This window comes from Phyllostomus hastatus, unplaced genomic scaffold (assembly GCF_019186645.2).
Source record: "Phyllostomus hastatus isolate PE091 unplaced genomic scaffold, TTU_PhHast_1.1 phas_contig_65, whole genome shotgun sequence".
NCBI classification, from domain to species: Eukaryota; Metazoa; Chordata; class Mammalia; order Chiroptera; family Phyllostomidae; genus Phyllostomus; species Phyllostomus hastatus.
Window position 1 is genome coordinate 3,621,317 of NW_025333932.1, and position 13,080 is coordinate 3,634,396.

The following is a 13,080-nucleotide window of genomic DNA, read 5'->3' on the forward strand; positions in this document are numbered from 1 at the left end:
TGCTTGGGGACCCAGGCAAGGGATTCAGGAGTGGGTGGCCCAGTGCTTGACCCCAGGGGAATGAATAACTGAGGGACTGGAGCTGGGGGTGGGGGTCACACCCCACCCAGGGGTCCATATAATTCTCTGAGCATTAGGACACTTGAGCCATCTACCCTGTTTGTTTTAACCACCCAAGGCCCACAGGAGCTCTCCTGGGCCTCTCTGGCATTCACCTGGTCCCTGGTCCCCACCTCCCAGGAGTCTGGGATGCCTTCACCCCCTGTCACCATCCAATCCTGGGCTTGCCCACCCTACCATGTGGAGGCCCCGCCAGGGACTACCCAGCCCCGGGCACTTGCCACTGGCCCTCATGGCTGCCTTGGGAGGTAGTGACAACCAGAGGCCTTAGCTCCACAGTGGTCCAGCAGTTCAGGACTCATTGGGCCACAGCTGTGAGCACAAAGGAGTGTCTGGGTAGAAGACACAATGTAGGGAATGGAACCTGGAAGGATCCTCCTTAGGGGAGAAGGGGCCCTGTAGCTTAATGATGTAGAGCTTCTCAAAAACATCATAGCTGAGGGTGAGCTGCTCTAGGAGCGGGTCAGCACCCAGCAGCTGCAAGGTCTCCAGGTGGAAGTGGAAGAGTGGACTGGGTTGCAGACAGCCCCACAGCTTGCACTCAAATTTTGTAGCCCACAGTGCAGTCATCAGGCAGCGGATGAGTGCAGATGTGTCCACGAAGCAGCAGCCACTGGCCCATGGGGCCATCTTTAAAGCCAGTTTGTGGTTGATGCAGAAGCTGGCACCCCCAGTGGCAACCCAGAATTGTACCAGCCTCATGTGATAGTTTGAGGTTGCGGCATAGAAGCGTGGACAGGCCAGTTCAGGCTGGGCTGGCCTATGTAGATATCAAGGGCCTGCGAGAAGGCTCTTAGCAGCTTCAGATAGTTGTGTTCACATAGCTGTCATCATCCACATGGCACAACCACCTCAGCCCACTGGCCAAGAAGGCATCAAACTCAGCGGCTATCTTTCAAGACAAGGCTAGATGGCTGTGCTCCACAGAGCAGTTGGTGACCACGAGGTGGGGTCCCAGTCTCTCCCGGAGGTCTTCATCCAGGCTGTCAGTGAAGACGAATGTCTGCTCCTTAGTCCTGGAGACCCACGTGTCCAGCAGCAGTTCCAGGTGAGAAGGTGGAAGGCGCTGGTTGTCTTGACCGCAATGAAGACATCCTGCAGCAGCTGCAGCTCAAGGGGCTGAGGGCTTGGTGGGCTCATCCTGGGGGTATCCACACTCTTTGGGGACAGACTCAAATGGTACCGAAGGGATAGGAGCCCCATGCACAGAGGTGTGAGGAGTGCTCTTGCCAGGCCCCTAGCAAGTAGAGCCAACACTGCATTGGCTTTGGGGCCCTACACAGCTCAGCCCCCCAATTCCATTTGGATGGGGTGGGGAGGGTGGTCAGGCAGAGGCGCTGACAAAGGCAAAAGTCTGGCAGGCATCAGGGGCCAGCAAGGCGGGGAGAGGTGGAAACTGGTGCTCTGGCCCCAGAGGCCAAGCCATGGCAGCGCCTCCACCTCTGCCCACCAGCTCTCCACCTGTTCTCCTGTGTCTGTTTTCTTATCTGGCAATTTGTACATCTTAATATCTTCCTCCTTTCACTCAACTACCCCTACCCCCACGTGGCAACCATCAATTTGCTCTCTGTACCCAAGAATTTGTTTTGTGTTGATTTATTTTGTAGATTCCATATATAAGTGAAATTATATGGTATTTGTCTTTCTCTATCTGACCTATTTCACTTAGCATAGTATCCTCTAGGTCTGTTTATGTTGTCACAAAAAGCAAGATTTCATTCTTTTTTATGGCTGAGTAATAATCCACTGAATACATGTACCACATCTTCTTTATCTAAAGACGTAGATATGTCTACAGGTAAAAAGTTTGTCAGAAGTAAGCTTGCATTTCAGAGACATCAACAGATATTCTGCCCTTTGCAACATCTGGAAGAACCAATCACAAATTGCTATAGCAAACACCCCCACCCCACACACAACCTGCATACCTCCTCTTCCCACAAGCAAACACAAGCAACTCTATACCCAGACACACCCTAAGAATAAAACATTGGAAAAGCAATACAACATCAAGAATGAGAAGTATCCTGAGACAAAATATTTTTGTGTTTAGGGAGAAAACAATCACACAATTTTAGTATCAATGAAGCAAGATCTAAGATTATTTGCTGTCAAGGTTTTAAGGGTTGTATACTAGAAGCTTAAGGAAAAAAAACTACAGTTAGACAAAAAGAGGATTTCATTGAAGCATTATCCACAGAGTAAAAGAATCACCAACCAAATATTAATTAAAAGAGAAGCATATAATTAACAGGAAATTTACACTAATTTAAAAGTACTATATACTTTTCCCTATTCAACTGAATGCTTTAGTTTCTTTAATTGGGCCAGACAGAATATGAAGCAAAAGGCATCAAAGGAATCAAAGATAGAGCAAGAAAGCAATGTTTGCATATTGTTTATGATCTATTTTGAAAAAAAGCATTTACTTGAGTCTCTATTTACTTACTCAGAAAACATCTGAGTGCTCACTACCAGTAGAGCGCTGCCCTTAGGGAGTTAAAAATCTAATAAAGACAAAGTACCTATAAGTATAAGGCAGAAATGAAAAATGCTATGAGAGAGGTAAAAGGTGCTGTGAGGGCACACAAGCTGTGTATAGCTGTGAGGACTGAGGCTAAGTTTGGTGGGTTCATGATATCAGGTATAAAGCTGTAAGAACTAAAATAGATTTTGAGTAAAATATGAATTCAGAATGAGAGTACAAAGAGTGGAAGGGCTAACTAAATAACCTACTAGATACATTTAAAAAAAAATTCCCACAAACAAGGAAAAGACAAGGGTACCACCAAACTAGCCAGAATTTAAAATGGAATTTTGATATAAAGTGACTAAAAAGTGTTCCTAAGTATTCCTAATATGTAAATAGGTAACAACAAAATGTACACATTTGCAGTAATGTCCACTTCAACCTAAGAACAGGGAAGACAGACCCAGGATACAGACTCATAAACAACCTGACCCTCAGGGATTTTAATGGACTAAAAAAAAGTTCAGCATAAGCTTTATAAAAGGGAGAAGCAAGGGCCAGCAACAATGGTCCTATGAAGGGCCAACAGACTTAAAAGAAGGGCTATTTACATTTTAATCCAGGGCTGACCCTGGATTAAATTTAAAGATTATTTAAAACAATATAAACTTGAGGTTGTAATTATTCAACTCCAAAGAGTCACAATATAAAATTTGCAGGTTTGTCTAGGTACACAACTGATATAGAAGAATCACTTAGCTCATAACTGAGCCTAGAGGAGCACCCAGCAGCTATGTCTTTTTTAAAAAAAGATGTTATTTATATTTATTTTTAGAGAGAGGTGAAGGGAGGGAAAAAGAAGAGAAGCATCGATCAGTTGCCTCCCATATGCAGCCCCCCGACCCCGTACCTGGGGATGAACCTGCAACCAAGACGTGCCCTGACTGAGAATGGAAATTGTCACCTTTCACACACAACCAACTGAGCCACATCAGCTAGGGCTTGTTTTTCCCCAGCAGCCATATCTTAATGTACTTTGTTCACTAATCCTCCTTCACAAAAAACTCTCATGGCAGATTCTTTGTTTCTTTGCATAAAAGAGCCACCAAATGAGATCTCACTAAAATTACAAGGGAGTCAACATTCGTTCTGATATTAAGTTCAGGAAATAAATATTCTTTTATAGAAATGTGATCATGGAGACAGCCAGGAACATGTATAAATATTTTCATAGTCTCAAATGTGATTCTTAGAAGTCTCTCCAGATGTATCAATTTTCGTATATCTGGTCCAAGATGTATTACATCTCATCCAATTTACAAAATCTGCACACTTAAATTCCCCTATCGTAGTGAAGCTGAGCTCTAAACTTAGGGTGCACATTAGCTGAGAAAAATTCCAATACCCAAGACACATGCGAGACCAAATAAATTGACCTCTGGGGATAGTTTTGTTTTTTAAGCTTCCAAGGTGATTTAAAATATAATGCCAGAATTGAAAACCACTAACTTGAATTGTGTGGGTAACTAAAGAAAAAAAACTGGGAGGAAAGTATTGACCTACAGCAGAAAATAGAAAAAAGTAAAGAAGGAATCTGAATGAAGCAATACTACTTTTCACCAGTTTTAATCTGCCTTCAATACATTTCAAATCAAAGACAATGATAATTTAAATCAAAATACTGTCATTTTTCATTATTCACAGTAGGTATGTTTTATAAAGTCACAACAAATACTGAACCACAGTTCCTATGGAAAATACAGGGTTAGGTTCCTACAATCCTCTGGCCACATTCAACCAAAAATTATAACAGCTTGTGTGTGTTTAAGATGCCTTAATACAGATTGTTGATTCTTTAACACTGAACCCAAGGACAACAGCACATGCCTGAACAAAGGTTACCTAATACACACAGCCTTCCTGCAATTAGGAGTACTCAACAGCACTTCAATACTCCTGGGGCCATTTTTAACAGGAGATGTGGAAAAGGTGGCACTAAATAGACTAAGAAAAGGACACTTGTTTAGAGTATGACAACTGAAACAAGGCACAGCATCACCTTATTTGATCTTAGCTGGGAACAATTCTAGCAACTCAACATTGGGGGAGGGGGCGGTTTGCCAATCTGTTGTGTAAAGCACTACGAAAGCACCATAAATATCTTTTTTGTAGGGTTACAAATAAATTTTACTGAGTAGGCAAATTCACAAATACAGAACCCATGAATGAGGATGGACTATAGCAGTATCAAATCAAGGCAGTTCAAACTAATTAGTATAAAGACATAAATTTTATCAAGTTTCTACTAAGCAACATCAAGAGCAAAGATGGCACCAACATGTCCAGCTATGTAATTTTCTCCACTGGAGTCCTTAAATTGGTGTTCCTAAGAATGTAACATTTTTTTCTCATATAAAAATCTATATACTAAAAAAATTTATATACTCAATTTCCTCAATATATCTTCCTTTTATACAGTAAAAAAGTAAACAAGTTATATTTTATCAACTACCTCTAATCACAAAATGCAGCAATGATTTTAAAGAAAAGGTATGATGGTTGGACCACATGACCTCTAAAATGCCCTATGGCTCAAAGTTTTTGTAAGTCTAAAAGTTAAAGTTGGTATGTCTATTTTAATTGCAATAAAAGTCAATATATGAATACATAAATATTCTTAGTAATAGTTATTAGGATTACAATTGGAGTTTGTTTAGTAGTTTAGGCTGCAATATAAATTCTCATCTGAAAAACAGCTAACAGCTCCACTCACCTAGAGAAATAAGTTGAATCCAGCAGGATACTATCAAACCTGATGGACTCTCCGCTTGGACCTATACAGCTTCTAAAAGAAAACAAGCTGCCATATTATTGCTATAAAACTAATTGTGCCTCATACTGTTTAACAAAAGTTAACTCAAAATTAATCAAATAGCTAAATGTAAGGGCTAAAACTCTAAACACTCTTGTAAGACAACATAGATGTTGTAAGTGTACATCTTTGTGACCTTGGGTCAGGTAATGATTTCTTAGCTATGACACCAAAATCACAAATGACAAAAGAAAATACATAAACTGAACTTCATCAAAATTTAGAAATGTGCTTCAAACAACACCATCAAGAATGTGGTAACATGGCTGGCAGAATACAAAATATTTGCAAATCACTCCAAGCAGAGGAAACAATAGAGGCAAAGGCAGAGAAAAATAGCAAGGAGGTCAATAAGGCTATAGAAAAGGGGAAGGGGGAGGAGGGGTGGGGCATACCAGGCTATAGAAAATCTAAGGCTTTCTAGACTATAGCAAGGATTTTGGATTATCTTCTGAGTAAAACTGGGAAGTCACAGAAAGGACGTGAGTAAAGTGATATTTGACTTTTGTTTTTAAAAGAATCAAAGTAATGGGTTGAGAAAAGACAGTAAGAGAACAAGGGCAGAAGCTGGGAAATCAGTTATGAAGCTATTGCTACAATCCAGATGGGGGATGATAATGATTTACATCAGGGAGTAATTCAAGGAAGAGGACAAACAGTTGGATTCTGGATATACTTTGAAGGTAGAGCTGGAGAGAATTTGCCTGTGGTCTGAATACAGAGTGGAATGAAACCAAGGTCTCTGGTTGAACAAAGAGTAAAGTTGCCATGTACCAACATTGAGAATACCATGAAAAAAAGGTTGGAGAAGGAAAACTAAAAAAGCAGTTCTATACATGTTTACTCCTCTGTTAATCTACTTTTGTCTTAACCACTACACTACAGATTTTTGAGTAACACAGTTGTTAAGCAATGAAACAGAACCTGAATCTAGGCCTTTTGATTCCAGATTGTTTTTTTTCCCTAATGAAGTTTTACAAAAACAACTAAATGAAATTAAAGAGTTTTTCTCAGACCACAGTAATTCAAAGGCACGCACCATTTGTTGGTGATCCAAAAACTGCATTCACAAATAATGGCTAACAAATGAGGACATTTTTAAAGCACCTGACAAATGTGAACATGTATTTTGTAAATAAAATTAAAAGTAAAGCAGACAGCAATGTTACAAAGATGCAACAAAATTCATCTAGCAAATGCTAATGTAGATAGATATTATGCAGAAGTAAATTTTCAGAAAGATGCCAAATCATCCCTACTTTTAAAACGCATCTTTGATCAGTAAAGATTTGCCATTATAATTTTACTCAGTGCACAGGCATATACATAAAGAACCTCTTTTTGCCCTGGCCAGCGTGGCTCAGTTGGTTGTAGCACTGTCTCATAACCAAAGGGTTGTGGATTCGAATCCTGAGAGGGCATGCACCTATGTTGCAGGTCTGATCCCTGGTCTGGGCATGCACAGGAGGCAACCCATCAATGTTTTTCTCTCACATCGATGTTTCTCTCTCTCCCATCCTTGCTCTCTAAAAGCAATGAAAAGAAATGACCTCAGTGAGGATTTAAAAAAAAAAGAAACTTTTAAAAATCTGATGCATAAAATAACTTTATATTATAAAGTATAAGCTTTGCGCTGTGGCAGATTGTAGCCAATGAGGTTTATCTGAGGCACAATTATTGCTAATTAAAGCATAACGAATATTATCCTCTCATTTTCTTAGCTATAAAAGCTATATTATTTTAGTAAATGTTTAATCCTCGACTGAAAAGTTAAATAACTATCCCAATGATTTCTCTACAATGCTAAACTTGTTAATATGCTCATTGCCTACAATTTCACAGCATCAGTGGATTTCAGAACCTGGTTTTTAATCCCAGCTTCACAACCTCACAACTATAGAATTGCTTAATAGATTTCTCTAAAATAGAATTAAACTGATTTAGAATTTGCTATTTAGGAATGTTTCTTAATTTTTTTTATTAACTAACTTTAGATAGAGGGAGAGATGGAGAGAGATGGAGAGGAAGAGAGTGAGTGAGTCTGATTTGTTGTTCCACTTATTCATGAATTCACTGGTTGTTTCTTGTATGTACCCTGACCTGAGATGGAACCCGCAACCTTGGCCTATCGGGCAATGCCCTAACCTACTGAGCTACATGGCCAGGGCAAGGAATGCTTTCTGAAGTGTCAAGTGATGGACAAACATTTACTGTAGTCACTACGAGGGCCTTTGAGGGACAAAGAGAAAGCATGCTTCCTATTTTCATGGAATCTATGGCCCAAGGAAATGGAAGAGTTAAAAAAAAAAAAGTAGCACAATGACCATATTAAGCGAAGATGATTATCCTAGCTTTATGCTTTTGTTCACCTATGTGTGACTGATCCACTGATGTGTATCAAAGAGAACACCTTTACGCCTTCAATTCTATTGTACACTGTTCCCCTTTTCCTGGGGCACTTGCTCCAACAGCTCCTGAATAGCCCTGCTCCCAACCAGAATCTCCAGCCAAATTTCTCAAATACAGTCAAACTTCCATCTTAGTTCTTGACCAAGTTTTTAATGGGGAAAAAAGTCTCAATTATCTAAGAAAACAAGGGGTCTTGAGTCTTGATCCAACAACCCTTAATGCTGATACCTGTATAATCAGCCACGCATCTCTCAGGCAACAAAGGAGATTCTGTTTTCAAACAAATCCACTTCTTGAAAAGTTTTCCAGAACGAATTAAGTTCCAGAACCGAGGTTCCACTGTAACATAATTCTAGCTGTATTCCCAAAGTTCCCAGTGCCCAGTAAGCCTCAGTATAGAAGATGACAGTCAATTTTCTAACTTTTGATTATGCTGTACCTCTTCATAAGATCAACAAATAGTCACAAAGAATCCAACTGTCAAGGCAACATGACAGTGGATAGTGAATGTCAGTAAGTTCATATTCCACCTCTCTCAATCACTACAGCCCAATTACTTGAATAAAGAGCAATGAATAATCCAAAATAATTTATTTCTAAGTCAACTGAAAATAAGCACACATTCATAATCGATCTTTTGTTACTAAATGTCAATCTCCTTCCATCCAGCTAAAGCAACAGTCAAGAGTCTAATATTCGATTAGGTAACAGAGAGGAAGAGTATGTAGACAATCTGTAAGAGTAACTCAACTGACCATTTCTCTCAATTATATCACAGTTTTTAGAGCTGAAAAATATCAACTATATGCACTGACTTTCTAAGACCTTAGACACAGCATAAGGAAGTTCACACCTTAAATGCGGAAAGAAAAAATATTAAACACAAAATGAAATATAACACATGGTACAATTTTATAGTTCAGCTGAAAACAGAATACCCTAATACTGCTACACCTTTAGAAACGTTTAGAAACACATAAAAATTCACTTTAATAGCGCTTTTGCAAGTTTTGGGAAAGAAAGTTTGTACCAAAAAAAATAAAAAATAAAAAATAAAAGTCCCTAAAACACTAAATCTAAAAACTTGTTACAAAGAACTTTCATTTAATATTTTAAGATTTCTAGTATTATCAAAGTTAATTATAGATGTATATCTTTAACTTCTATCAATTTTAAGTACTGTCATGAGCCCACCATTCTCTAAGAATAGTTTCTTAAAACATAATCTAACCATAATCTTCTTGATGATGTGTGCCTTTGTTCTAAAAACAAAAAACTGGGAAACAATGTCTCAAAGGGCTCACAGGAACTTGCAAACCACAATCTTGAACTGTATGTTAAAGAACAACTCTAGTATTATAGAGCAGAGCTTCCCCAGAATCACAGGTGTTAAAGTATACTGATCCTCATCCTCACTATTTCACATAGAGCTGCCTAGCTAGGTGCTTTCACCCTCCAACAACCTCACACATCTTAGTGTGCAATTTGAAAAGTATCTTCTCCATGTGTCACAACCAGAAAAAAAGGTTGGGAAGCACTGATAGAGTACATTAAAGTAGTTACAACCTCAACCTTAAAAAACAAACTCCTGCCCTGGCTGGTGTGGCTCAGTGGATTGAGCGCTGGACTGCAAACCAAGGGGTCGCCAGTTTGATTCCCTGTCAGGGCACTTGCCTGGATTTCAGGCCAGGTCTCCAGCAGGGGCACTCAAGAAGCAACAACGCTGGTGTTTCTCTCCCTCTCTTCCCCTCTCTAAAAATAAATAAATAAAATCTTTAAAAAAATGCATACTCTCCAAGGAGAAATTGAAAGTCTACACTCAGTTATTGACCCTAAAGTCTATTTCATTTTTATCAATTCAAGTAATCAAATCCTATGTTACATTTGTATAACATGCATGTTTTAGAAATACAGTTTCTCTTATTGCTTAAGTAAACTCTCCAACAGCCATAATCCTGGTGTGGGTAAGATATAAAGAAATCTGAAAACCCTTTTTCCTTTCTCTAATTTTAGTTTTAGAGAGGGGAAGGGAGAAAGGGGGGGAAAAACATCCATGTGTAAGAGAAACATCAATAGGCTGCCTCGTGCACAACCCCAACTGGAGACATGGCCTGTGTCGGGGCAGAGACTCTTTGGTTCACAGGCTGATGCTTAATCCACTGAACCACACCAGCCAGGGCAAAATATGAAAACATATTAGATAAGGACTTGGTCACAGCAGCATTCGTGTATGCCACATATTTTCCCTAAGCACTCTAATGAAATCTCCAAATACATTTCCTAACCCCCTCCCACGCTTTTTCTCCACAACATTATCACCTTCTAATATAATGCGTAATTAACTTAAATATTTTGTTTTTATCTGCATCCCACAACCAGGCTTTCTATATACAAAAAGGCAGAAATCTTGTTTGTTCACTGATGTATCCACAGAATCTAGATGAGTACCTGACACATAATGGGACCTCAAAAAATAATTGATGAGTTAATGAACAGATTTCATAATCTGGTTGCAGTCCTATGAGTAAATTAACTGTTTTGGGAAAAGTTAAGTTTTGCTATTAAGATGGTCAAGAAAAAAATTTGTTTACCAAACACACAGAATAACCACACAGAAAGTCATGTTGTTTGAAAAAGCTTGATTTATCTATATTGAAATAAGTCAAGATACTACCAGAAAATCTGTATATTTAAAAATACAGATAAAAAGGAAAAGATTTAGTTTTATTTTAATTAAAATGGACCATCAGTTTTCCATTCCTCTCAGAAAACACAAAGGAATAAAGGGTGATAAGGTAGTCAAAGGTAGTACTTGGGACAAAGAAAAATTCAGTATTACAATGGCAAGTATTTTTTTTCCATTGCCTAAGTCGCCATGTAAAATTCATGATTATGAATATTAAGTTCTGTGCTGACTCATTTTTCTCTTAAAAACAAAACCTCTCTTCCAGACATTTGAAGCCTAAATCTAACCAGCTAATTAATTATTCCCATAATTCTCTTGTGAAATATCATCACAAGTCCTATTTTAATTTTCAGCCTTAAAACAAACACTTGTAATCTTAATACAAATCACCTTAAATTGGTCACACAGCCGAGCTACCGTTCAACTAGCGTTCCAGTTCCTTTTAGGGCCTCAAATGAGGGAACTTCTCTAACGTCTCTGGGGAAATTAGTGTAAAGTATATTTCCTGAAGTCGTTCTTGTTTTTCCCCTGGATCATTTCATGACATCTTCTCAACTAAAAATGTTATATACATTTCTTTTTTATATTCTGCAGGAAAGTTCAGACAGCAAGCAAAAGTAAAAAGAATACTGTATGAAAAACAGATTGAAAGGGTATAACACAAAAGCACAGAAGTAAATATGAACCAAAAAGAGGAAGATGATGAAAAATAGAGAAGAGATCCAAGAAAACCACTGTTCTGGCCTAAAGAGGATTAAAATCCAGAGGAGAAATAGGCAAACTTATTATTCCAGAAACAAAAGCACAAAATCCTTAGAGAAAACGTGGTCTCTTTATTTGAGCAGTCCTTGTTAAAACTCTAAAAAGCGCTCAGTTGACACTAGAAACGAGTCACCTTCTCTTCCTGTATGTTTCGATACAGGTAGTCTTCATCGGTCAATTAAATGCAGGCTATAGATAATGCGGAGTCAATCGCTACAAAATTGCAATTGTGGTTGCCATCTTTGCCAGAAAAAAAACTCCCTGGATTCGGGGGAAAAAATGGTTTTATTACATTGGAAAGCCAGAAAAACACGCATTGTCAAATCAAGTGGATGTGACAAGGGTTAACAGGCCTTCTATCAAACTAAGGTTCCACTAACGATCAGGGGTAGAGGAAGGGCAAAGGGCTGTAGCCTGGTCGCGACTACAAGGGTGGGGCGCCATACAGAAAAAAGAAATTGAAGCACAGCTATCCTGGGAGTTCTAAGGGGGCCCGGTCGCTCGGCTCTTGGGGACATCGAATATTAGGCGGTAAGTCTACAAAGGATGTCGACAGTCTAATGGCAGCTTCGGGGAGAAGGCGGCGGGCTGCTGCTGCTCGCTGAGAGTAGAGAGGCTGATAGAGGAAGGTACTCAAGAAGCAAAGGAGTAAGAGGCAAAGGGAGAGCCGATGGCCGCGCAGTCAGGAAAACCAGGCGTGGGAGGCCTGGCAGAGGTCGCCTAGCGCCCTCGCAGCCAGCCGCTCTCCGCAGGAACGTCTTTGCAGCTCTCTCACACACAGTCCCGGTCGGAGCCGTCCCTGTGTTGGGGAGGACGACTATAGCAGCTGTTTCCGCCGGACCGGGGACTGCGGGGCGGGGGGGCATCCTTGGGGAAGCAGGCAAGCCAGCAGCCGCTGACTGCGACCGGAAAATGAGTCCGAGATGACTGCCGCCGGGCCAACGCCAAACTTCGCTCTTTCCTCCCTTTCTCATTCTTTACCCCCCAACTTCCCGGCCGGCTGGTGTCCGCTTCGACCGACCGAGCCCGCCTCCCCCCACGCCCTTCTTTTCGTCGCCTCACTCTTCCCCAGCGCTGGAAGACTAGGGAAGCACTGACCGCCAAGGCCGCTCCAGAGCCCGCCCGGTGCCCCGGAGTCCCAGACACCGCCCCCGACGGAACGCTCTCCACCTCTCGGAGGCTCCCTAGCCCGCCCAGATGCTGCAAACTCCTCTCACCTGCATTGACGCCATGATGGAACCATCCCCCAAAGGCCGGCGAGGCCTGAGACGCAGGGGGCGGAGCCGCCGTGCTCGCGTCAAGCGCAGCATCCCGGGCGCGGGGGCGGGGCCTCCGATGGAAGGGAATGGCGCAAAGGGATTGGCTGGTCCGCGGTGCCCGCGGGGCGGGGCGGGGCGGGGTGTGGTGCACGGTGCTGTCAGTATCTTCAGCCCCATCCTGCCGTCCTGCATCCGCGAGCCCACCAGCTGTCTCGATCGTTTTCAGGAATACGGCTCTGGTTCTGACCTTGTCTGTTGCTTTTTTCTTGACTATACCTCTAGAGCCCAAAGATGCTGGACCAGTGTTTTTTTTTCCGTTTTGTTTTTCCAACCACAGGTATATGGTTTACAGATTTTCCCTTTCGGATGTCGTTCTCCACTACTGTGCCCACTTTGGGGCCGGATAAAACTTTCCGAGGGGCTGGTTTTTGGTCTTTTCGACCATGGAAGGCAGCGGGATGAGAATTGGAAGCAGAACAGCACTTTGCTCTTAGGTCAAGGG

The 13,080-nt window shown here is 41.1% G+C and overlaps 1 protein-coding gene and 2 pseudogenes across 1 annotated transcript in view; 1 reads left to right on the forward strand and 2 right to left on the reverse strand.

Moving 5' to 3' along the window:
* The window catches only part of UBE2W (ubiquitin conjugating enzyme E2 W), a 55,725-nt gene extending 42,955 nt beyond the window's left edge, over nt 1-12,770 (reverse strand). The window contains exon 1 of the mRNA XM_045849427.1: nt 12,537-12,770. Coding sequence (XP_045705383.1) covers nt 12,537-12,770 — 234 coding nt within the window. The remainder of the gene's footprint in view (nt 1-12,536) is intronic.
* On the reverse strand, nt 412-3,613 carry LOC123825771 (annotated as a pseudogene).
* On the forward strand, nt 7,087-7,239 carry LOC123825866 (annotated as a pseudogene).
* Nucleotides 12,771-13,080: the final 310 nt, after the last annotated feature.